This window comes from Neofelis nebulosa, chromosome 17 (genome assembly GCF_028018385.1).
Source record: "Neofelis nebulosa isolate mNeoNeb1 chromosome 17, mNeoNeb1.pri, whole genome shotgun sequence".
Taxonomy (NCBI): domain Eukaryota; kingdom Metazoa; phylum Chordata; class Mammalia; order Carnivora; family Felidae; genus Neofelis; species Neofelis nebulosa.
In genome coordinates this window covers 60,281,967-60,304,381 of record NC_080798.1, presented here as the reverse complement: position 1 = coordinate 60,304,381, position 22,415 = coordinate 60,281,967, and the positions used below count along the sequence as shown (strand labels likewise).

General features: G+C 56.9%; 1 protein-coding gene across 15 annotated transcripts in view; it reads right to left on the bottom strand.

Moving 5' to 3' along the window:
- JPH3 (junctophilin 3) overlaps nucleotides 1-22,415 on the bottom strand; it is a 171,879-nt gene that overhangs the window by 64,598 nt on the left and 84,866 nt on the right. Inside the window, exon 1 of one of the 15 annotated variants that reach the window (XM_058709153.1) lies at nucleotides 13,326-14,329. The exons of 13 other annotated variants lie outside the window; for them this stretch is intronic. In XM_058709153.1, coding sequence (XP_058565136.1) covers nucleotides 13,326-13,707 — 382 coding nt within the window. In that variant the 5' untranslated portion in view covers nucleotides 13,708-14,329. Of the gene's footprint in view, nucleotides 1-13,325; nucleotides 14,330-22,415 lie in introns of those variants that run through there. One more of the 15 variants, XM_058709136.1, reaches the window with a different exon arrangement.

Here is a 22,415-nt window from a genome sequence, read left to right as displayed (position 1 = left end):
GGAACTGGACAGGATCCCCTGACCTCCTAGCCAGTGGGCAGTGGCCCGAGTCAACATTTACTCAACACCTACTGTGTGCCCGGCACCGTGCTAGGTACTCAACAGGCAAGAGAAAGGCATCCGCAGTTTATTTCAAGGAATCCACCATCCAATGGGGGAGGCAGCCGGCAAGCGGGGAATCCCGGGGGGTCAGGAGTAGACGCTGGGGCTTACGTCACTGTGGTGTCTACAATACATTAAAACGTTTACAACTCAACAATAAAAAGACGACCCAATTTTAAAGCGAGCAAGGGCCCGAACAGACGTGTCTCCAAAGACATCCCAGCGGCCAGTGAGCACGTGAAAAGATGTCCGACGTCCCTAATCCTTAAGGAAATGCAGATCCAGACCGCAGTGAGACGTCCCTTCACACCTGCTAGGAAGCTGCAATCACGGGGTGACAGTGACACGTGCGACAGAGATGTGGCGTGGCTGGAACCCGCAACACGGCTGGCGGGAATGCAGAATGGGGCAGCAGCTGCTTGTGAGGTTCATCACGGGGCCGCCGTAGGACCCAGAGGACCCGGCAACCCCACCCCCGGGCACAGAAAGCGGTGTCCACACGAAAGCTTACACGAGAGTGTTTGCGGCCGCACCGTTCACAACGGCCCAAATGTCCACAGACCGATGAACAGACAAGCAAATGTGGCCACGCCAGGGAACATCACTGGGTCTTGAAAAGGAACGGAACCTGGTGCGGGCTCTGGCGTGGGCCCCTGGACGCACCCGCAAACACCGTGCTGAGGGACAGGCCAGCCACAGGGGCCCCTCGGTGACGCCGTCCACCCCCAGGGTCCAGACCCAGCAAATCCAGGGACAGAGAGTGGACCGGCGGGTGTGGAGGGCGGGACGGCTTAACGCACCAGGGGTTTCTTTCTTGGGTGACAAAACGTTCTAAAACAGGCGGTGCAGAGCTGCGCAGCCCCGTGAACGCACCACGACCCACCAAACTATACGCTTCAAAAGGTAAATTTTAAGAAAACCACGTCACGACGACATCACTCATCCGCTCTCGGGGTGCAGGCTTGATACGGAACAACCTCGGGGGCAGAATGACAAGCGGGAAAAGGTGACGGCAGAGCGGGGGCCACAATCCACCGCTGGGGACTTCCACAGATGTAAACAACCACACGACGTGACGGCAGCTCGCTCACGGAGCATCTGCGTGCAGCAGGCAGGTGCACAAACCTTCACTGGGTCTCCCATCCGGCCTCCGGGAGCCCCCAAGGGGGGGCTCGTGACCCCGGACCTGACGGCTGGGCTCGGTCCCACCTCATGTGAGTCCGTTGCTTCTGGAATCCAAACCTTCCAAGTGACTCGGGAAAGTCACTCCATCCCCCAGCCTTGGTTTCCTTGTCTGTGAAATGGCCTCGTGGGGTGGTGGGGCCATAAGGAGACATACTGGCTGCAAGGGGTGAACACAGGGCTGGGACAACAGTCCACGTCCTGTCTCTGTTCCTGCTGTCCTCCGCACCCCCACCCCTCAGGGCCACCTGCCTCTCGGCCCGTCTACATCCTCCACACCGTCCTCCTTCTCAGGCCCGATTCTGATCCTGGTGCTTCTCGCCTCCGGTGCCACTCTCTCCTGACTTTGTGCCACCTCCCAGCGGACGGTGCCCCCATTCAGATCAGACGCACAACCCCCTGCTCCCTCCACCCTCACCCAGCACGCAGCCTCTCACGCCACACACCTTCCACACCAATTCCTGCCCCCAGATGCCGTCCCGGGCACCGCGCACCTGCCCAGCCACTGCCCCCACCCAGACCCTGGCCATCATCTCCCCTCCCCCAGACACGAGCACCCTCTGGGGGTCCCCAGCTTCCACTCTGGTCCCCATTTCCTTCCCCACCCAGCAGCCAGCGTCATTACCCAAAGACACTGGCACAAACAGCAAGGGCCCAGCAGTTGTATCGCAGAGAGATCAAGGCTCACGTTCACGTAAGAACCTCTCCATGAGAGTCTGCAGGCGCTGTGTCCATCATAGCCCCGAACGGGAAACGCCCCGGAAGCCCCTGAACCGTGATGGGTACGAAAGCCACGGTCCAAGCACACGCACACCCCGGACACTGGTCAGCAGTGAAGAGGAACGAAGTCTGGGCGCACACAACGAGCTGGATGGGTCTCCCGAGAACCACAGTGAGTGAAAAAAGCCAGTCCCCGTAGGTTGCATACCCCACGATTCCGTGTATAGAACATTCCGGAAATGAGAAAATGACAAGATGGGGAGCAGAGGAGTGGGTGCCAGGGATGAGAGGGGGGAGGGTGTGGCTCTGAAAGGGTGGCAGGCCGGGGGGCGGAGGGGTCCCTGCTGCTGAAACCCAGTGTCCATGTTGATATCCCGGCCTCAACGCTGCGTGGTCCTTCCGTCAGGTGTTACTTTGGGGAGACAGGGTGGAGGACACAACCGCGGGAGTCTAGGGGCATCTTGAAATTAAAACTTAATTATTCAAAAGCAGGAACACCACGGGGTGCTGCTGACCTGCCTAAACCCTTCAGCACCCTTCCTGCCCTGGCCTGGAATATGTGCTCACACCCTCCCTCCTCTCACCCTCTTCTTCCAGTTCAGAACCACACCTGTTCCAGCCTCAGGGCCCTTGCCCTGCTGTTCTCCCTTCACACACCGCCCCCCCCCCCGCCCCCTGCCCCCACTGCTCTTGGAGGGACTGTCATCCATGCATCAGCCAACCAGGATTTCTGCAGCTTTCCCTGCTACAAGGCCACAGGGAGGAACCCGCAGGAGCCAGTCTCTGCCCCCTCAGAGACTCCAGTGCATGGGGAGGGGGACAGGACAGCCACAGAGGCCAGTAATTACAGTGCCCGGGAGCACGCACGCACAGAGGCCCAGAGGCACTCTGGGGGTCTGAGGAGGGGCGCCCCGCACCATCCTCCCCAAAGTGCGTTTCAACCACAGCTCCCCAGATCCACCCACAGGGAGCCAGGCCTTTGAACTCACCAACGAGCAACCAGCTGGCTGGGGGCGGGGCCCCAGAAAGGTCACGCATGGTCCCCAGGTGGACAGTGGGGCGCCAGCTCGCGGCCCCTCGAGGACCAAGAAAGCCTGCACTGGCTTATCATACAGGCCTCCCAGGGAGGCCCCCACCTGGTGCTCCTGGGAACATCCCACTGAAAATCCCTCCCGGGCTCCTTACGGTGAGACCTCCCCTCAGCCACCTTCAGGGGCTCCTTTCCTGCCCTTGTTTGTCCCCAACCCACAGAGGCGGACGGGGAGCGGTGGGTGATTCTCAGGTCTGGTCCTCAGGACCCCGGCCCTGGATGGCCCCAGATGTGTGCCCTGGGCTAGATTCCCTCCTGGGGAGTCTATCCAGGGGCCTTGGGTGGGAGGTTTGAAGTGGACCAAAGATGTTGAGACCGTGTCAGCACCCCAACTTCCTAGGACTCGCTGGGCCTCAGTTTCCCCTGCAGAACGGAGGAGTCATGACTTCCTCCCAGAGGGACCGAGTGAAAGAAGGCACAGGTGGCTCCCAGCTCATGGCCAGACTGCTGACACCAGGCCTGTGGACCTGGTGGGGAGGGCGCGGGATGAAGTTCTAAGGATCACATGCTGCCTGGTGGGGCAGATGGCCGAGTCCCGGCAGGACAAACTCAGGACTCTGAGGCCTTGGAGAGAGAAGGGGTGTGTTCAGGGGAGGGGAGGTGGGGAGGCCAGCTCTGCCCCCTCCAGCCTTTGCTCTGTACCCACAGGTCAGAGCCTGCTGGCTCCGGCCTTCCTCCCGTGTCCCACCTGCCGTGTGCGGTGATGGTCACGTCCGTGTGTCTGGGCACCTGTGGAGAACGGGAGGGTTCCTATCCTGGGGTCCACAGAGAAGTCTCAGGGAGTCCATGAACCCCCACAAGTACCGACAAAATGCCACATGTGTGCAGGGCCCTGCGTGTGTCCTGGGAGAGGACCCTCAGCCTCGCCATGCTCTCGGAGGAACCGGGAGAACCCACAAGTTTATGAAATGCTGAGCGAAGGGTCACCGAAGGCCGGAGTTCAAGAGACTGGGCCATCCTTCCCTACCTCTGCATGACTGTGAGACCGCGGGCGCCTCCCTGGGCCTCAGCGTCCTCAACTGGAGAGCCAGGGGGTGGCCGAGATGACCGTCCCGTCAGGAGGCACCCTCAGCGGATGCTGCAGAGTGCTCTAGTGTGCCCCCTCCCCTCACCGGCCCTGGGACCTCGCCAAGCCGGGCCATCCTATGAGCATCCCTTCTCCTGTCTCACCTGGGAGTGCACGCCCTGCTTCACGGCGCTACTTTAAAAACTAGAAGGAGCAACGCTGGGGCGCCTGGGTGGCTCAGTCGGCTAAGCATCGACTCTTGGTTTCGGCTCAGGTTCGCAGGATCAAGCCCCACGTTGGGTTCTGCGTGGACAGTGCGGAGCTTGCTTGGGATTCTCTCTCTCCCTCCCTCTCTGCCTCCCCATGCTCTCCCATGCTCTCTTTCTCAGAATAAATAAGCTTAAAAAAATAAAATAAACAAAAGGAGCAAGGACTCTGGGAAGGCACACAGGCCAGTACCCGGAACAAAGCGGACGTTCAAAAACTGAGAGTGTCCTTCTTGCAAAGGAATCTCCACGGCTCTGGGGTTCGACGTGAGCATGTTTGTGCTTCGGAGCACTTTCAAACGGAAGTCGGTGAGACCCCGTAGCAGGTTGGCCAGTGTCCCCCAGACAGACACATCCACACCCTAACCTCAGTGCCTGTGAATGTGTGCTCACACGGGTAAAGGGTCCCTGTAGGTGCAATGAAGTTAAGGATCTCGAGAGACCGTCCTGGATTTGGGCTGGACCCTAAATCCAGGGACTGGTGTGGCCGTAAGGAAGGAGGAGAGGGCAGAGACAGGAGGGGCTACATGGCGACAGGCCGGCACGCGACAGCTCTCCTCCTTGCTGTAACATGGGCACAATGCTTAAAAATCTGCAAGTCTATTTGATTTTTTTTTTTTTTTAATGAAGCACAACATGTACTTCATGAGCCACTTGACCCGGAGTTTGAAGAACTGTCCAGAGCAGCGGCTCTCGGCCCTGACGGCTCCCATCACGTTCCTGGGCCAGGAGGCCACCCTCCCAGAGCCAGGTTGCTGAGGTGCCAGGCAGAACCCCAGCAAGGCTGTTCACGGCCACCCTCTCAGTGATGCCCTGGATGAGTGGCCCCCCCACCTCAGCTACGCATTAGGATCTCCGGGACAGTTTTAAAAGAATCTCAATCCCAGACCACCTCAGTCGGCATCTCTGGGTGGGGCCCAGGCATCAGCATTTTCCCAAGCAGCCAGATTCCATGTGCAGCAGAGATTAGGAGCCAGATTAGGAGCTCCCGCATGCGAGCCACCTGGGCGTCTGGCACACATGCAGCTTCTGGCCCTGGAGACCCCCGTGCAGGGGTGGGGAAGAGGGACCAAGATTCCAGGGGTGGGAGAGAGGGGCCGAGATTCTGCATTTCTAAGGGGATGATCTCAAGGGGACCATCCCAGGGATTCTGCTGTGCACCTGGGGTTAAGAAGCACCAGCCTTGGGGCGCCTGGGTGGCTCAGTGGGTTGAGCATCCAACTTCAGCTCAGGTCATGATCTCACGGCTCATGAGTTTGAGCCCCGCGTTGGGCTCTGTGCTGACAGCTCAGAGCCTGGAGCCTGTTTTGGATTCTGTGTCTCACCTTTCTCTCTGCCCCTCCCCCACTTAGGATCCTGTGTCTCCCTCTTTCTCTCTGTCCCTCCCCCACTCACACTCTCTCTCTCAAAAATAAATGGACATTAAATAAAGAAGCACCAGCCTCCAGCCGTGCTCCTAAAGGTGCAGTCCCCAGACCAGCAGCAGCAGCACCCAATGAAACTTGTTAGAAATGGACATTATCAGACAGCATCTCCGGCCAGAAATGCAGGGGTGAGGCAACAATCTGCTTTCTGCACCTTCTGGGTGGTTCTGACGCAGAGTCAAGTTTGCGAAGCACTGGCCTCGAGTAGCAACAGTGGGGGACCAGCAGCCTGCCCAGCCAGCAGCGCAGATGACCCTGGGTGTTCCCAGAGGCCTCCAGGAGCACCAGGGAGCTCCCTGGGTCACCCCCGGGAAGGTGGGAGCCGGCACATGTTGACAAGGAGTGTCATGATTCCATCACAGAGAACATGCCTCCTGCAGGGTCAACAGACTCGGGGCAAAAATCCCCTTCCCACCATCGGAGCTCAGAGGACCCCTCCCCTGGGATGCCTCTGCTGCTCAAGGACACAGACGTCCCCCTTCCCTTCTCAGAACCCTCACCTGCAGTGTTTCTATCAGTCCCCAAACTCTGGAATGAGAAACCCCTGATTATTGTACACATTTTTGTCTCACATCCAGACTTTTTGGTACAAGTCACATCCCCCCGTTTCTTGTACATTCCTGACTGCAAGCTATGTTCGGCACACTGGCTGCTACTGACTGAATGTCTGTGTCCCCTAAATTCAGAGGTTATAAATGAGATGGTGTTAGAAGGTGGGACCTTCAGGGGTGGTGAGGTTATGGGGGTGGGGCCCTCATGAATGGGATCAGTGTCCTGATAAAGGAGCCCCCAATCGGCCAACGTCTTGATCTCAAACTTCCCAGCCTCCAGAGCTGTGAGAAACACACACTGTCATTTAGAAGCACCGCCCAGACCTGTGGTAATTTGCAACAGCTCGAACAGACAAAGACACAGTCAGACTCAGCAACTATTTCCAGGTTGATTCACTGAAGGTCGACCTGAACTGTTCTGTCTTTGCACCTCGAACGTAGTAGGGGCTCAGTAAATGCTTCTCAACAACCCAACAAATCGAGCCAAGGCAACTGTAGCGGTAAAGAGAGTTACGACACGGGTAGATAAAGGGCTGCTTGTTTTTCTGCATCCTTTCCAGCACTTTGGAATGCTGCTCGCTACACAGTGCTCCAGCCGTGTCCTCCAGCCATGGCTGCATCGCAGCCTCACATCATGAGAACACCCTTGGGACGGATTCACTTCATTCTATGCCATCCGCCTCACTCATGGGAAACACTGGCAGGGCCTCTTACCAGCAATGACAGCACCAAGAGCAAAACAAACCCCGTCAGGGACTTGTAACAGTGATGCCTTCAGAGAATTTTCAGTGAGGCTGACCTTTCAGTGAGGCAGGAGGGTCTCAGGGAACATTTTCCCTTTACCTATCAATGCCCGGGTGTAAGTTCTTGTAATGAGATGGACGTGTGGCAGGATGGTGAGTGAAATTACCCCGTATACGGCCTTGGCACACTTCATTCACTCCACAAACAGCATGCTGGCACCATTGTAGTCACTGGACACACAGTGGTGACCAGCATGGACCCACCCCTCCCTGCGTGAAGCTCACACTCTAACAGAACCTTCTGTGGCGGTGGACACATTCCGCATGGTCCATGAGAGCCGCCAGATCCGTGTTGCTATCAGACGCTTGGAATGTGGCTGCTGAGATCGAGGCACTGAATATCTAACTTTCATTTCATCATAATTAATTGAAATAGCCATATGTGGCCAGCAGCCACTGTGCTGGGCAGGGTTGTTCTAGATGAGTACTCCAGTGGTGCTGATTTAAGGAGGAAGGTGGCCCAGTAGTCTTTCACGGGTTGATACAGACAAGACCATTCCTTTGCCTGCCTCTGGCGCACCTATAACCATGCACAGTCCGTGAGAACTGAGACACACACAACCTGAGGTAGAGATGAACCTCAGACTCAGAGCACCTTGTACAAGTCTTACCAAAGACCTCACCTGGACCCACCCCGCTAGCCAGGAGATGCTCTCTCAGGTCACCAGCAGACACCTGGAGGCACCCAACTTTTTTGGAAAACAGGACAGTATCGAGATGCAAACAGCCAATGCCCCCGGTGGTGGTATTCCTTGGAGTGTGGCCCCCAGACACCAACAGGGTGGGAACGGGCAAACTTCTCATGGCCAAATGTGCTGGACGGGTCAGGGCCAGGCAGTCACTGGCCGGGAGGCTCAGTTGGGCACCCTGGTTGTTAGAGGTGGTGTGGGGGAGGAAGGAGAGCAAAGCCATGGCGGCATGTGTGTGGCGCTCTCCAAGGTGCTGAAGAGACCGGCCGCTCCCCTATCCTATGCAAAGACTCGGTGGACCCAGAAAAACCCCTGGTCTGATGCCTAGAGCCTGTTTGAAGCACAGCCAGGACCCCAGGCGGCCCTTGCCTTCACCCACCACGTGCCTCACACAAGCCAGGAGACTACAAATTGGCGAAGTGGCTGGTCTAAGAGAGGGTGACCACTGTGGAAATTCCAAACACACATCGCCCCCTGTGGATCCCACGAATCCACATATCCTGCGATATGTGGTCATCAAAGGACACTGTGAGTGTTACATCCACAGCCATCAGCCCATAATCGATAGCCAGCTGTCCTTACGGTTGTGCAGGCCCGGGGGGAAACTGGGGAGGGAAAAGAGCCCCGAAGAGAGGCAGCAGAGGCTCCTGGCCCTGCCCGACAGCTGTGTTAACTGTTTCCGTCAGCCAGGGCTGCTCACTAACTACCTGGTGGGGCAGCTATTTCCAGAGGGTGCTGACCCTGGCCTCCTTGCCAGCTTGGGTAGAGCTCCTGATATAAAGCGCCCAACTCTGGCTCCAGGGCTATGTTGGGTGAGGGGTGCTCTGTAACACTTCTTCCTCAGCTATTATTGGCAACAAAGAACGAGTTATTTGCTTTTTCTTCCTGCTTTCACCTCCTGGAGCCTTTTCCCTTGCCAACGTGGCTGAACCAGAATCTCTGAGGAGATGCTTTTATCTCCAATAGCTGAGTGCTTCTTTTGTTTCTGAAACGAACTCCCATTGTCCTATGTCTGGTGTCCCCGACCTGCTTCCTCCCTAACCTGGGACCTGGCACTGGGATTTTCTTTTTTAAAAAGTTTGCCTTCACATATTCACGGCCTAGCATCAAAAATATGCCCAATGGTCATTTATTTTGTTTGGATATGGGCTTCTTCCCCCTTAAAAGGGGGCATGAACTGCATAAACATGTGTTTAAAGTGGAAACTAAGCCTCCCGCTCCATCTGTAACCTGAGCCTCGTCGTGTAAGGCTGGCACTCTCCCCGCACAGGCACAGGGGCTCCTGGAGCAGGAGTCGGGAGGGGTTTGGAGGGTACACGTGGCTGTGTTTTGGGGGACGGGGTGGAAACATCTCCGGGTGACAGGTGTATTGTGCGTGTGTGTGCGCACAGGCGCAGAGGGCCTGGGATTTTGACTGTGGGCGTGTGTGATTTGTGTGGGCCGAGGGATCTGGGCCAGTGAACGGAATCTGCATTTGAGGGGGGAGGCCTGGTACGTGAGATGACTCACATCTTTCGGGCTGTGGGAGGGTTTATTTGTGGGGGTAACTTTGGTCCGAGGGGTCCTGTGTACATGGCACCAGGAGGAAATGTTTACCTGTGTGGCCAAGAGCAGGGGTGTAGAGAAGTGGAGAAGGGGCAGTGCGCGCGGGCGGGGCAGCGGGGGGAACACCCGGGTGGGCGCCTGTGCCTTTGCCTACAGCTCCTGGCTGCCGCGCCCAGAGGAGAAGCAGGGTGCGGAGGAAGAGGAAGGAACGAGGAGGTAGTTTTGCACAAGGGAGTTTAGAGAACGTGTTCCACACAAAACCACAGGCTCTGGAATCGCTGTCCTGAGTGCGAATCCTGATGGCACCCTGCACCCACCAGCCAAATCATCTCCTCTCTCCACGCCTCTGCTTCCCAGTGTGGGAAATGGGAAGGACAAGAAAAGCAACCCTGCATCAACCCAGGTACGGGAATGAAGTGCTATCATCCTGCAAACACTGGCCACCCGGCTGGCACACAGTTAGTGTTTAATGTCGCCACTGATCATCATTTTCGTTATTACCATGATCACACCTGGCTATCGGTCCTGGTAACGGTCACTGTAAGCGACGCTCATTGCACGTGTGCTGTGATAAAAGAATAGTGATAAGTAAAAGTCAATGCTCACTACATCCCTGGCACAGCCACACACGCCACCTCAATTAATCCCCACCTACTTCACAGGTATTATTACCAGCCCTTCATACAGATGAAGAAACAGAGGCTCAGAGAAGTCAAGTAGCTTGTCTGAGCTCACAAAGCCCAAATGGCTGCAACTCTATACAGCACGTGCTCGTGCCGCCCCATGCCCCAGGGCCTCACCCTCTCCACAGGGTCACCCCACAGACCACAGAAGTCACTCAGCCCACGTCCACAGAAAACGCCTGCCTTGCACTTGGGGGAGGATAAACCTGGAAGGGGAGGAGTCGACAGAAGCGGCCCCAGTTGAAATGGAGTCCATACCAATTGCAGCCAAATGTAGAATATGTTTGCCATGAGTGCATCATTCATGAAAATCGCCGTTTCCCCAAGTCAGCACTGGAACCTGTGCTGAGGTTCAGGAGCTGTGCTGATACCTGCCCCGTATTCCCACCCCTTGTGCAAAGGAAACGTCAGACTGGAGTCGGGACCATGAACTCATTAAGCCTCCGCCTGCCCTCCCTAGAAGCATGAGCCGCCACACCCACCGGCATCCAGACCCAGAGCTGCGACACCCCCACTTTGGTTCTGCTGGCCTGACGGACTGCTAGAGGGCACACATTCTCCACAGTCACTTCCTTCCTGATGAGAAGCACAGACTGCGTTGCAGAAAGGTGGCCCCAGATGTCTGGCCTGATTATCCCAGGCCAAAAGGGTCAATTCGATTTTCCATCACGCCATACCACCAACCAGAAGGGAGCAGTCAGCTCTGGCGTCCTGTGCCTGTAAGCCTGCCTCGGTTGGCCTACAGGTGGTGTAATGTGGGGACACATCAAGGTTCCAACCGTGACTCTGCTGTCGCAGGCTGGGGGGCTCTGGCCTGTCCCATGGGCCCCTGGGTCTCTCTGGTGTCATCTGTAAAATGGACATGGTCCCCCCCCCCTCCACCGTGGGAGACTCCAGCGGGGCAATGTGGAGGGAGGGAAGTGCTTTAGGGAGCAGAATCCTGTGTCGCTGACTGGATAGGGGACAGAGATCCAAGAACACTGACCAATGGGAGGAAGCATTTCTCACATCAACATATTGAACCCTAAACTCATGGCCAGCCACAGCATCAGATCCTCTCCCCCTCCCCGCACCCCCCCACACCCGGTAAACACAATGGAATCATCACCTTTCCCTCTAAAGTGGAAGCTTTCTATTTTTTTTTTTTTAACATTTATTTATTTTTGAGACAGAGAGAGACAGAGCATGAACGGGGGAGGGGCAGAGAGAGAGGGAGACACAGAATCCGAAACAGGCTCCAGGCTCTGAGCTGTCAGCACAGAGCCCGACGCGGGGCTCAAACTCACGGACCGCGAGATCATGACCTGAGCCGAAGTCGGCCGCTTAACCGACTGAGCCACCCAGGCACCCCTAAAGTGGAAGCTTTCTGAGGGCAACAATTTTTGTCTGCTTCACTCGCGGCTGGTTTCCCAGAGCCCAGAGCACCCACTCATAGCAAGTGCTCAGTAGATATCTGTTGAACGGAGAACGGATTTCTGTGGGCCACCCAAGATGTCTGGGGAAGCTGGGCAGCCTAGAGAGCTGGACCTCACTCTTAGATATTCCAGGGAGTTCCACAGAGACAGGGGCTTGGCTCATCTCCTCCCCAGGCTCCTATGTGAGGCCTAGAAACCGCTTTCCTGGCTCAGGCACAGCTGGGAACACCTCTGGAGGGACTGATCCGCAGAGCAGCATGGGCAGAGCCCCCAGGGTGACAACTACCCTTGGGCTCCCAAAGAGCCCAGCTGGGAGCGCCAGGCTGCTGAGCCGCCCACCTCAGCCACCCACATCCGCTGCCCAAGCCTCGCCGTGTGCACGCGTGCGCGCACACACACACGCGCGCATGCACACACACGGCCTAGAACCCAGAGAGGGCTGTCTGCTCGGTCCAGCCCCTGCACTCCAGGGTCCAGAAGGCTCTCCAACCTGCTCCATGAAAACAACAACAGCAAAGAGGCCGCCTGGGACGGGGCTGGGCACGGCTTTGACAGGCAGGAGCATTATATAATTAACTGCCCCCCACGCCTCCTCCCCTTTGAGTAATGATGAACCCTGCCTCTCAGTTGCATAAGCCAAAATAATAATTACTCTCCAGCCCTCCATCACTCCTGGATGTGGCCAGGGAGCAGGTGTCTAGTGCCTGCTTCCTAAGATGTGGAGGCAGCAAGCAGGCAGGGAGAAGACCACACGTCCGTTCATGATTTCCATGCCCAGCAGAAGCACACAAGTCACTGCTGCGCCCCACGCCTTTCCCAGGCATCCATGCCTGAAAAATTAGCAAGCCGCCAAGAGGGAGGCACAGAGCCACTTCTGAGGATAAGCTCCCAGGTGGGGGAAGGGGGCATCTGGAGAGCAGGCTTGTTTGGGGTCTGGCTTCCAGGAACAGAAAATGCTCCATGCCCGTCGGATGCAAGGAGGAGTGGACACTGGAGTGTCCGGGACAGGAGCACAGCTGCAGAGGAGCCCTGGCCGAGGCTCCCTGCACGGAAACCATCTTACAGCCAGGACAGGCGGGCGGGCTCAGCCCTGAATGTGGTGGCATGTTAGAATGAAGGCACAGAGCATTCCCTAAACTAACGGCGAAAATGATTCAGCCACTGGAAGGCGAGATTCCTGGGCCTCCTCCTCCCTCCCTCCAGCAGCCTCTCTGGCTGCGCTAGCCCGCGTCCAACCACCTAGAAGTTTATTGCCGTGTTGTGTTGCTTTGGGTTTGTGCTCCTCTCCCAATCGCTCCCTTTCCATTGGCTTGGGTTCATGAGGACTAAGGGAGGCCTCTCAGCACCGCAGGAAAACAAGCAGCAGAGCTGGGGCCTGACTCCCGGAGGCCAGCACTGAGGGAGCTCTGCCAACAAGGGGGAGGGGCCCTCTCCCAGCTCCCCTCTGCCCTTGGTGGGTCCCAGAGGAGGCCGTGAGCCCAGGGCCCAGGGCGAGTCTGGCCTTTCCAGCAGGTCTCTGGCCTGCGCTTGGATGATGCACTGACCCTCTACTCAGCTCCACGGCTCCGGGCCTGGCTCTGCTCCTGGAAAGCCCCCAATACCCTTCCCCTGGCACAGGGGCGCTGTCCCCCCACCAGGCCATGGGGCAACCTGTAGCCAGGGCAACTGTGGCCTCCAGGAAGCCCCAGGAAATGCCCCGGGTGCTCAAGGCCCCCCCCCCGCTGGAGGGAGAAGCTCAACTTCCCCAGAGGTAAACAGAAGAGGCAAGAGAAGAAGGTCCCTCCTCCTCCTCCCCTCAGCCCCTGGCCCGGCCCCCCCACCCCACCCCACCCCACCGGGCGGCACCTACCTCCATCTGAGTAGGTCTCCGTGCCATAGCCGTCCTGCAGGCCGTTGCTCCAGGTCCCTTCGTACTTGGCCCCGTTGCCCGTGCACTCCCGCACCCCGTAGCGCCCCTTAAATCCGTGCGTCCACTCGCCCTTGTACACCCACTTCCCCTTGCTCTCCAGGCCGATGCCGTGGCGCTTGCCCTGCGCCCAAGTGCCCTGGTACGTGTTGCCGCTGGGCCAGGTGTAGACGCCCAGCACCTCGAAGCCGTGGCTCCACGAGCCGGTGTATTCGCCTTGGCCCTTGGGGCCGGTGCAGACGCCATGGCCGTGCGCCTTGCCGTCCTCCCAGCCTCCACAGTAGGACCCTCCATCGTCAAAATTAAACCTACCCCCACTGGACATGCATGTAACTCGGTTTGCAAATCCCGCAAACGGTGAAAAAAAAAAAAAAAAAACCAAGGCGATCAACAAACCGGATTCTTGGTTGGCTGGCTGGCTGGCTGGTTTTGTTTTGCTTTTTTTTTTTTTTTTTTTTTTTTAAGGAAGAATAGAGAAAGCGAAAAAACACAGCGAGCAGATCCCGGGCGGCGGGAGGCCGCGGCGCCGGCTTCGGCGGAATTTAAGTCAATTGGGGGCGATTATTCCTTTTCGAGCTGCGCCGCGGAGCCTGACCAGCGTCTCGCGCTCCCGCTGGAGACAGGACCGGAGGGGAGGAGGGAGGGGGAGGGGAAGGGAGGGGAGGGGGAGGGAGGGGGCAGGAGCAGGAGCGTCTGGTGCAAACGGCTCCACCTCAGCGGCAAGTGCCCCTCGGAGGCGAGCCCGCCGGGCTGGCCGCGCAGGCCGGGGCGGAGACGGCGGGCGGCTCAGGCCCGGGGCGCAGCCCCCCACCTGCGGCTGCCGCGCTGCGGGCGCCCGAGGGCGGCGGCGGGGCCCGCGGGCGGCGGCGGCACGGGCGGCGGCGCGGGCTGCTGCACCATATTGGGGGCCGCGGGCCGGGCCGGGCGGCGGCGGCGGCGGCGGCGGCGGCGGCGGCGGCGGCGGCGGCGACGGCGGCGGCGGCGGCGGCGGCAGCAGCAGCAATGCGGCGGGGCGGGCGGGCGGGCGGGCGGCGGCGGCGGCGGCGGCGGCGTGCGCTCCGGGCCCGGCTCGCGCGCTCGGGCCGGCGCGGCGCGCGCGCCCGCACCACACCCGCGCCCCCGACCCGCGCGCCCCCGGCCCACACCCTGCCCGCGCGCCCCGCACCCCACCGGCGCTCCCTCACCCCCACCCCCGATCCGCTCCCCTCCTGCGCCCGCGCGCCCCCGTCCCGGCTCCCCGGCTCCCCGGCTCGCGAGTCGCCCTTGCGCGCCCCCGACCGGGCCCTCCGCCCGCGCACCTCCCCACCCGCCCCCGACCCAGCCCGCTTGCCCGAGCGTCTCCCACCCGCGCGCCCCCGCACCAGCTTCCCGCCGGCGCGCCCGCCCCACCCAACCCCGACCCGCGCGCGCCCGAACCGGCCCCCTGCCCCGGGCGCGCGGGCGATCTGGAGAGGGGCGCTGCGGCGCCGGGGCGGAGGGCGCAGGGCGCGGGCGGGGACCCCCGGCGCCCGCCCTCCCGCACCCCTACGCGGCGCTCCCGCCCGCCCCGCTTCCCCCTTGCCGGGCCGGCCTGGAAATTGGGGTCCAGACAGGTCGCCCCAGCACCCCCCCTTTCCCGGGACTTAGATTTAAAGGGACAGGAACTGCGTAACGGGAAGGCGCCCAGCACCCAGGGCGCTCTCTGCCCCCTCCCGGGAGTCGGGAGGTGAACCCTGGCAGAGCAGGCCTGGGGCATTCTGGGGTGCCCTTCGCGTTTCCTCTCTCCCACCCTGCACCTCGCCCCTGGCGCCTGGCTCCTGGCTCCTATCTGCGACACCTGTCCCTGGCTTCACTGGAGAGGCTCTTGGCAGACCACAGGTGGTTGGTTTCCCCTAGGACAAATAATCCATCATTCTTCCTTACAGTTTGGGGGCCACATGTGGGAGGAAGGGAACCAGCTGCCCCAGAGAACATGTAGTTGATGAATGTCCCCTCCCCATAAATTAACAGAAAGTCGAGCCACACGCATGTCTGGGAGTAAAGACACCCAAATGCCGTCCCTTCCCAGCTCCCTGGCCAACAGGTAGCCCCCAACTCCGGGAGCGGTTGCGCTTTGGGGGAGCAAAGTAGGATTGTCACTAGGGCGTTACTTTCTCCACAGATACTCCCCCCACCTCCACCCCCAAGCGATGGTGTCTGATTCCTGGATCCGAGTATCCTGGGACCAATTTAAAATGCATTTCCTGGCCCATAAATCTGCAGGCAGGAGCCGGGTTCCCAGCTCCCCCGGAACGTGTGCGGCAAACGGCAGCGCCTCTGCCGCCCGAGTGCTGCGGGGGGAGGGGGGAGATTGCACGGGGTCTGGGCTAATTGCAGTGCGCCCGAGACTCCGCCGGCAGGGAGACAGAAACTGCCAGCCAGGCGGTGGAGCAGGAGATGTAGCCCACGGAAGAGGCGTGATTTGAAGCCTTCCAATCAGCCAGGGGCCCAGCTCACACCTTCTCGTGCCTGCATTGGTCCCATCTTTGGCTAAACAGGCTCCTGCTGGAAAACTAGCCGCCCCCCCCCCCCAAGACTCCCAGCGTTCAAGCTCAAGTTTCTGTCTTGCCCTGGGCACCAAAGCCCCACACCCCACCTAAAGCTCTAAGGGCCTGGCCTTCAGAGCAGTCACCTCCTCATCCACCCCACAAGCAGAAGGGCATTTAGGGAGTTTCCAGTTTTGCTTTGTGATTTGCAATTACAATGATTCAATGCGCCTCTGGTTGCTGTCTGCCTCCCTTGCTACCTGGAAGGTTTCTCTACATGCCTAGGGGTGGAATTGTTGGGTAGAGCACATCTTGGGCTTAAAGAGGTTGGAGCTGGTCCCTTCTCGCCCTGCTGTGCCTTCCCCTTCTGGCTCTCCCAGCCCTGGCCACCCGTTGGTTATTACCAGACTTCCTACTATGTTTCCATTTATTTTCTTTTGTTAATCTAAATGGAAAGAGGCAGTGTCTCGGGGCTGTTTGGTGTAAATGAAAAATTACATATTGTGAACGTGTAGACAAACAGGCTGCAGACGTTCAGGTTCAAAGGATGCCTGGGTGGCTCAGTTGGTTAAGCATCTGACTCTTGATTTTGGCTCAGGTCATGATCTCACAGTTCATGAGATCAAGCCTCAGGCGTGTGCTCTCTCTCTCTCTCTCTCTGTCTCTCTGTGTCTCTCTCTCAATAAATAAATAAATAAACTTAAGAAAGAAAAAAAAAAAGATTCAGGCTCAAATCCTGCCGCCAGGGCTGGCCAGCTGTGTGGCTTGGGCAGTCACTTAATACTGCTGAGCTCAGTTTTCTCATCTGTAAAATGGGCAGATACTAGTTCCCATACGGTTGCCATGAGGATTCAAGGACCTGACCCCCCAGCACGTAGTAAGCAGTGAAGAAGGAAACGGCGGTGCTATTAAGGAGTCCAGCCGCTCCTTGAAGGTTGTGGATTCCCACCTGGGGGCCCAACCTTGTGCCGGCTCCCTCCAAACCTCGTTGACATCAAATTGCTGTCCCCTTGTACACTCTGCACTTGCTTTCTTCCATTTTATTTCCAAACCGGTTTTTGCTGATTCAGCAGCCCTTCCTCACATAAGCAGTGGATTGCAACTGAGATCTTGCTGGAAAATGGTGACTGGTTTCAAGCAATTACTGGCCGGCATCTTATGCCTCTGGCTCACGCATACCCTTCCCCCCAGCAATTCCAACAGACCCTGTTTCTGACCTCCCCTAACCACCCCTCCCTCCTCTCCTAGGCGTGGTCACGTTTAGCTCCAGCAGAGACGGACTTTTTTTTTTTTTTTTAACATTTATTTATTTTTGAGACAGAGACGGACTTTATATTCTCTGAAATGCAGATACAGAGGCATTCCTTTTGGGCCATTTGGAAATCCTTCCCCCATAAAGTACGGCTGGTGGTACTGATTTCATTTTGGAGGAAACTCTCTAAGGCTATAAACACAGTACCACCCAGCAATTTCAAAACAAAATCCAGAAATGAAAACAAAAGCCATAGCACCATGCAGAATTTCACAGCTCTGTGCACCAGGCTCTGGGATGAGGACCTTGCCTTAGTGACCTCGCGGGCACTCCTCAGGTGACCTGGGCTTCTGTACTCACCTTTCAGAAAGACCGACTTGGGGACCGCCTCTGTGAACTGCCTGGCTGAAGGGAACAGAGCGATCGAGCAGGATTGCTACCCAAGCTGACTAGTCTTCCAGCCTGGAAACTTCCTGGCCTTCAGGCACATGCCCTGACTTTCCGCTGCCTGCTCCCTCTCCCCGCGGCCACAAGTTTTTAGATTTCAGATCCAGAAAGTCTCCTGGGCTCCCCATCTTAAAGGCCCCCCCCCTTCCGTCCACAGAAGCCTGTTTCGTTCCCTCAACGAAGTGAGCTGCGACAGACCTTTGTTTGTCTTTTTGGCTGTGCCCATGTTCGCCAGGACCCGGGGATGCCCCGTTCTGTGTGCCCTCGACTCTCCTCCCGCTGCTGAGTTCAGCCCAAGTGACACAACGTCACTTGAAAGGTCAGGTACATGGCAACACGGCCTCTGCCCTGTGCTTGAGGGGCTGGTGCTTGAAACCGTGGAAGCCCGTGCAGCCCACGGAGGGGCACCCAGGGAGAGAAACGGGGCTTCCGGCCCATGTCCGCAGCCGGACCCCAGCCCACAGCCGGCACCGCTGATGGCTGTGTCAGAATACCATATCCGCCAGCTCCAGGCCGGTCACCCCAGCTGTGGCCACGCCGAGCAGGGACCTCACCCATGGGGCTTTCCTCGTCATGCCTGGTCGTAATTGCAATTTTTAAAAATTGTTGTTTAAGATTATTTATTTTGAGAAAGAGAGAGATCAAGCATGGGAGGGGCAGAGAGAGAGAGAGGGAGAGAGAGAATCCCAAGCACAGAACCTGAGGGCTCCCACTCTCGAGCCATGAGATCATGACCTGAGCTGAAATCGAGTCAGATGCTCCACCGACAGAGCCACCTGGGCGTCCCATAACTGCAGTGTTTAAAACTTGAGGTACAGGGGCGCCTGGGTGGCGCAGTCGGTTAAGCGTCCGACTTCAGCCAGGTCACGATCTCGCGGTCCGTGAGTTCGAGCCCCGCGTCGGGCTCTGGGCTGACGGCTCGGAGCCTGGAGCCTGCTTCCGATTCTGTGTCTCCCTCTCTCTCTGCCCCTCCCCCGTTCGTGCTCTGTCTCTCTCTGTCCCAAAAATAAATTAAAAAAAAAAAGTTGAAAAAAAAAAACTTGAGGTACAATGCCATGCAACACGGTACTAGTCTCGGGTGTGTGACGTAACGATTTGACATATGTACCCATAGGACGGCCGGGAAGTCTGGTTAACGCTCATTGCCACACATAGTTAATGGAATTTCGCTTTCTTAGGATGAGAGCTTTTCAGATCTATTCTCTTGGCAACTTTGAAATATGACAGTATTATTAACTACGGCCATGATGCTGTTCATTAGATCTCTGTGACCTATTTCTTTTGGAGCTGGAAGTCTGTGCCTCTCGAGTCCGTTCACCCATTCAGCCCACCCCCCACCCCCACCTCAGGCAACCACCAATCGGTTCTCTGTATCTATGAGATGAGTTTGTTTTGTTTTGTTTTGTTTTGTTTTGTTTTTGGATTCCACATAGAGGTGAGATCATATGGTACTTGTCCTTCTCTGTCTGGCTTATCTCACGGAGCAAGATGCCCTCAAGGTCCATCTATGTTGTCACAAATGGCAAGGCGTCCTCTTTATGGCTTAGTAATATTCCATTATAGACATGAACCACATTTTCTTTAGCCACTCATCCCTCAGTGGACACTCGTCTCCATCATAATTTCAATTTCTGAACAGAATAAATGATTGCTATTATGTTAAGCCAGGCAGAGGGCACGCAAACTACAGCTCAGGGGCCAAAGGCTGGTCTTCAGAGACCAAGTGTGATTAGAACCCAGCCATGACCATCCCCAAACACACGGCGACAGCTGCTTTCACACTACAGCGGCAGAGTTGAATAGTTTCGACTGAAACCACACGGCCCATAAAGCCTAAAATACTCCCCACCTTTTCCTTTAGAGGAGAAACGCGCAGAGCCCTGTGTCCTCGTCTGCTCAGGCTGCCGTAACAGACTGCCACAGACTGAGCGGCTTCAGTAATGGGAATGTATTTCTCGAAGCTCTGGAGGCTGGAAACCGAGCTCAGGTTCGGGGAGGAGCCCTCCTCCTGGCTTGCAGGTGACTGGCTGCCCGCTCACTGTGTCCTCACATGGCAGTGGGGTGGAAAGGGAGAGAATGAGAAAACTCTCTGGTGACTCTTCTTATAAGGACACTAATCCAACGGGATCAGGGTCCCACCCTTATGACCTCATTGAACCTCTGGTACTTCCGTACCCCAAAGACAGCCTCACTAGAGGTTAGGGCTTCGATACGTGAATTGAAGGCACGAGCATTCAGTCCGTAACACCCTGTTTTAAGCCACTAAGTTTTGGGGTGGTTTGTTACGGAGCAGTGGCACCCAGACCAGCGCTTCTGTGCTTCTGGCACATGGCTCTGTGCCCCTCCCTCCTCATCTGTAAAATGGCACCAACGCCTGTTCCTACTGTGCAGGGAGGGCTGGGGCAAAGAGGACACGGCTCAGCCCACGTGAGTAAGGTGGTTTGGGGTCCCTACTGCCTCACTGGTCCCCGATAACTCACAGCTGTTATTCCTTGCCCCCTCAGGGGTGGTCATTCCCAGGAACGGAGATGACCCCGAGGGTGCTGTGCCCCCTGTCCTCCTCCCAAACCACCTGATTGTAGGACTTCACCTGCCCATGCTATGGTAGGCCAAGTGTGCCCTACCATACAAGATGGCGGTCACTTGGAGGCACCCATGAGATTGTGCTGGGGCTCCCGATTCTCCCAGACCAGAGGCAGAAAACGATGCCAGCCCTGGGTGGGAGGAGGACCTTGAATGCCTTATTTCATCTGAGTCCTGGCATGGGATCCAGTCCTTTGGGATCCAGACTCTGACCATCTCTTTCTTCTTAAAAATGGGGAAGCTGAGGGTCAGGCAGGTAAAGCGAGTGGCCCCCGGTGACATATAGCTAGCAAGTGCCAGCGTCGGGGCTTGACCCCAGAAGAGCCAGGTGAATTTTGAGGGGAATGTCCTCCTGCGGTGCTGCCCGCTGCCAGCACCTGGCCCTCTGGGCAGGCATCCCATCCCCAGAGATGGATCCACATGGACATGATACAGAAGAATCCTTTGTTCTCGATTAGTTGATGACCACCTCCAGAGTCGGAAGTCTGCTAAGGAGAAAAGTTGAGAAACCTAGTCTGAGCTTTGCAATTGTAGTCTCAGACCCCCCGCTGGGAGCGTCTTTTTTTTTTTTTTTTTTTTTTCCTTATGCTGCCTGCCCCGCATCTTAGTCCCCGGCAATGCAGTGGTAACAGTGGCTAACAGGGGTGCTAACAGAGTGCCAGTGGTTAATTCATTTATTCCTCATGACAACTCCAAGGCGATGTTGTTACCCCCACATTTCAGACGAAGAAACTGAGGCAGAGGGCAGGTAAATGCCTTGCCCAAGATCCGCAAGTCAATTCTCCAGAAATCGGTTCTCCAAGCTAGGCATTCCAATTCCAGCTGTTTCCAGACTCATCCAAACCAACGGTCCTCCCAGCTGGAGTGCCAGGAACCCGGATCCCTGGCCGTTCTCCCAGCTGGGCTCAGTGTCCCCAAAACCCGACCTCCAAGACACGTCCGCTGTAGGGTGGCCGCCACTTTACAGGTGAGGAGCCAGAGGTTAGGGCCAACGAGCGAACCTGCAGCAAACAGCCGTCTGGGTTCCCAGCAGACACGTGGCCACCTGCTGACCTGTGATGTCCCCTCCCCCGACACAGCCACTGGAATGATGGCATCAGGAGCAGCAGCAGTAGTGCTCTGTCACTGCAGCCACTGCTCTCTCTGCCTGCCCCCCCCCCCCCATGCAGGTGACAAGCACAGGGGCGATAATAGCACCGCCCACTTCAAGATACAGAGCGTTTCCCTCAGGTACGTCCTACAGTATCCGCCCCCCGCTCCCCCGCCAGGGAACAGCTATGCTGACTTATATCACCATAGATTAGTTCTTGTCCTTGGACCTCATATCCGTGGACTCATACATTTGTGTCTTGCTTCTCTCATTCAACATTATATCTCGGATTCATCTGATTGGCTCTGGGTAACAGCACTTTGTTCTTGGCAGTGCTGTATAGGATTCCATTGCACGAATATACTACAATTCCTTTCTCTCTTCTCCTGTGGATAGAATCCGAGCTTCCAGCCTGGGGGTTGTCTTGAGTGGAGCTGGTCTGAGCACTGTTGTATGTGTGTCTTCTGGCAGACACCCATCTCCCCTGGGCATATGCCTAGGAGTGAATTTCCCGGGACCTAGCCTAGGCGTATATTTCATTTTTAGAATTCTGTTCTCCAAAGTGGTCAGGTCAGTTTGCAGCCCCCTCCCCCACCCCCAACAGAGGGTGAGGATTCCAGCTGCTTCCCGTCCGCACCAACACTTGGTGATATCAGCCTTTAAAAGTTTAGCCAAGGGGCGCCTGGGTGGCGCAGTCGGTTAAGCGTCCGACTTCAGCCAGGTCACGATCTTGCGGTCTGTGAGTTCGAGCCCCGCGTCGGGCTCTGGGCTGATGGCTCGGAGCCTGTTTCTGATTCTGTGTCTCCCTCTCTCTCTGACCCTCCCCCGCTCATGCTCTGTCTCTCTCTGTCCCAAAAATAAATTAAAAACGTTGAAAAAAAAATTTAAAAAAAAAAAAAATAATAAAATAAAATAAAATAAAAGTTTAGCCAATGTAGTGTGCCTTAGTGGTATATCATTGTGATTCTAATTTGAGTTTCTGAAACACTTTGTAAATTAATTAGGCTTGGTTTTTTTATGTATAGCTCACTACTTAATTTCAACTTAATAGATATAAACATATCTTTTCTTATTTCTTATTTGCTCTGTTTATTTTTACAGTCTCCTTCTCAGAGTATCATATGCCACTGATTTTCTATTTAGATTAGTAATGTGAA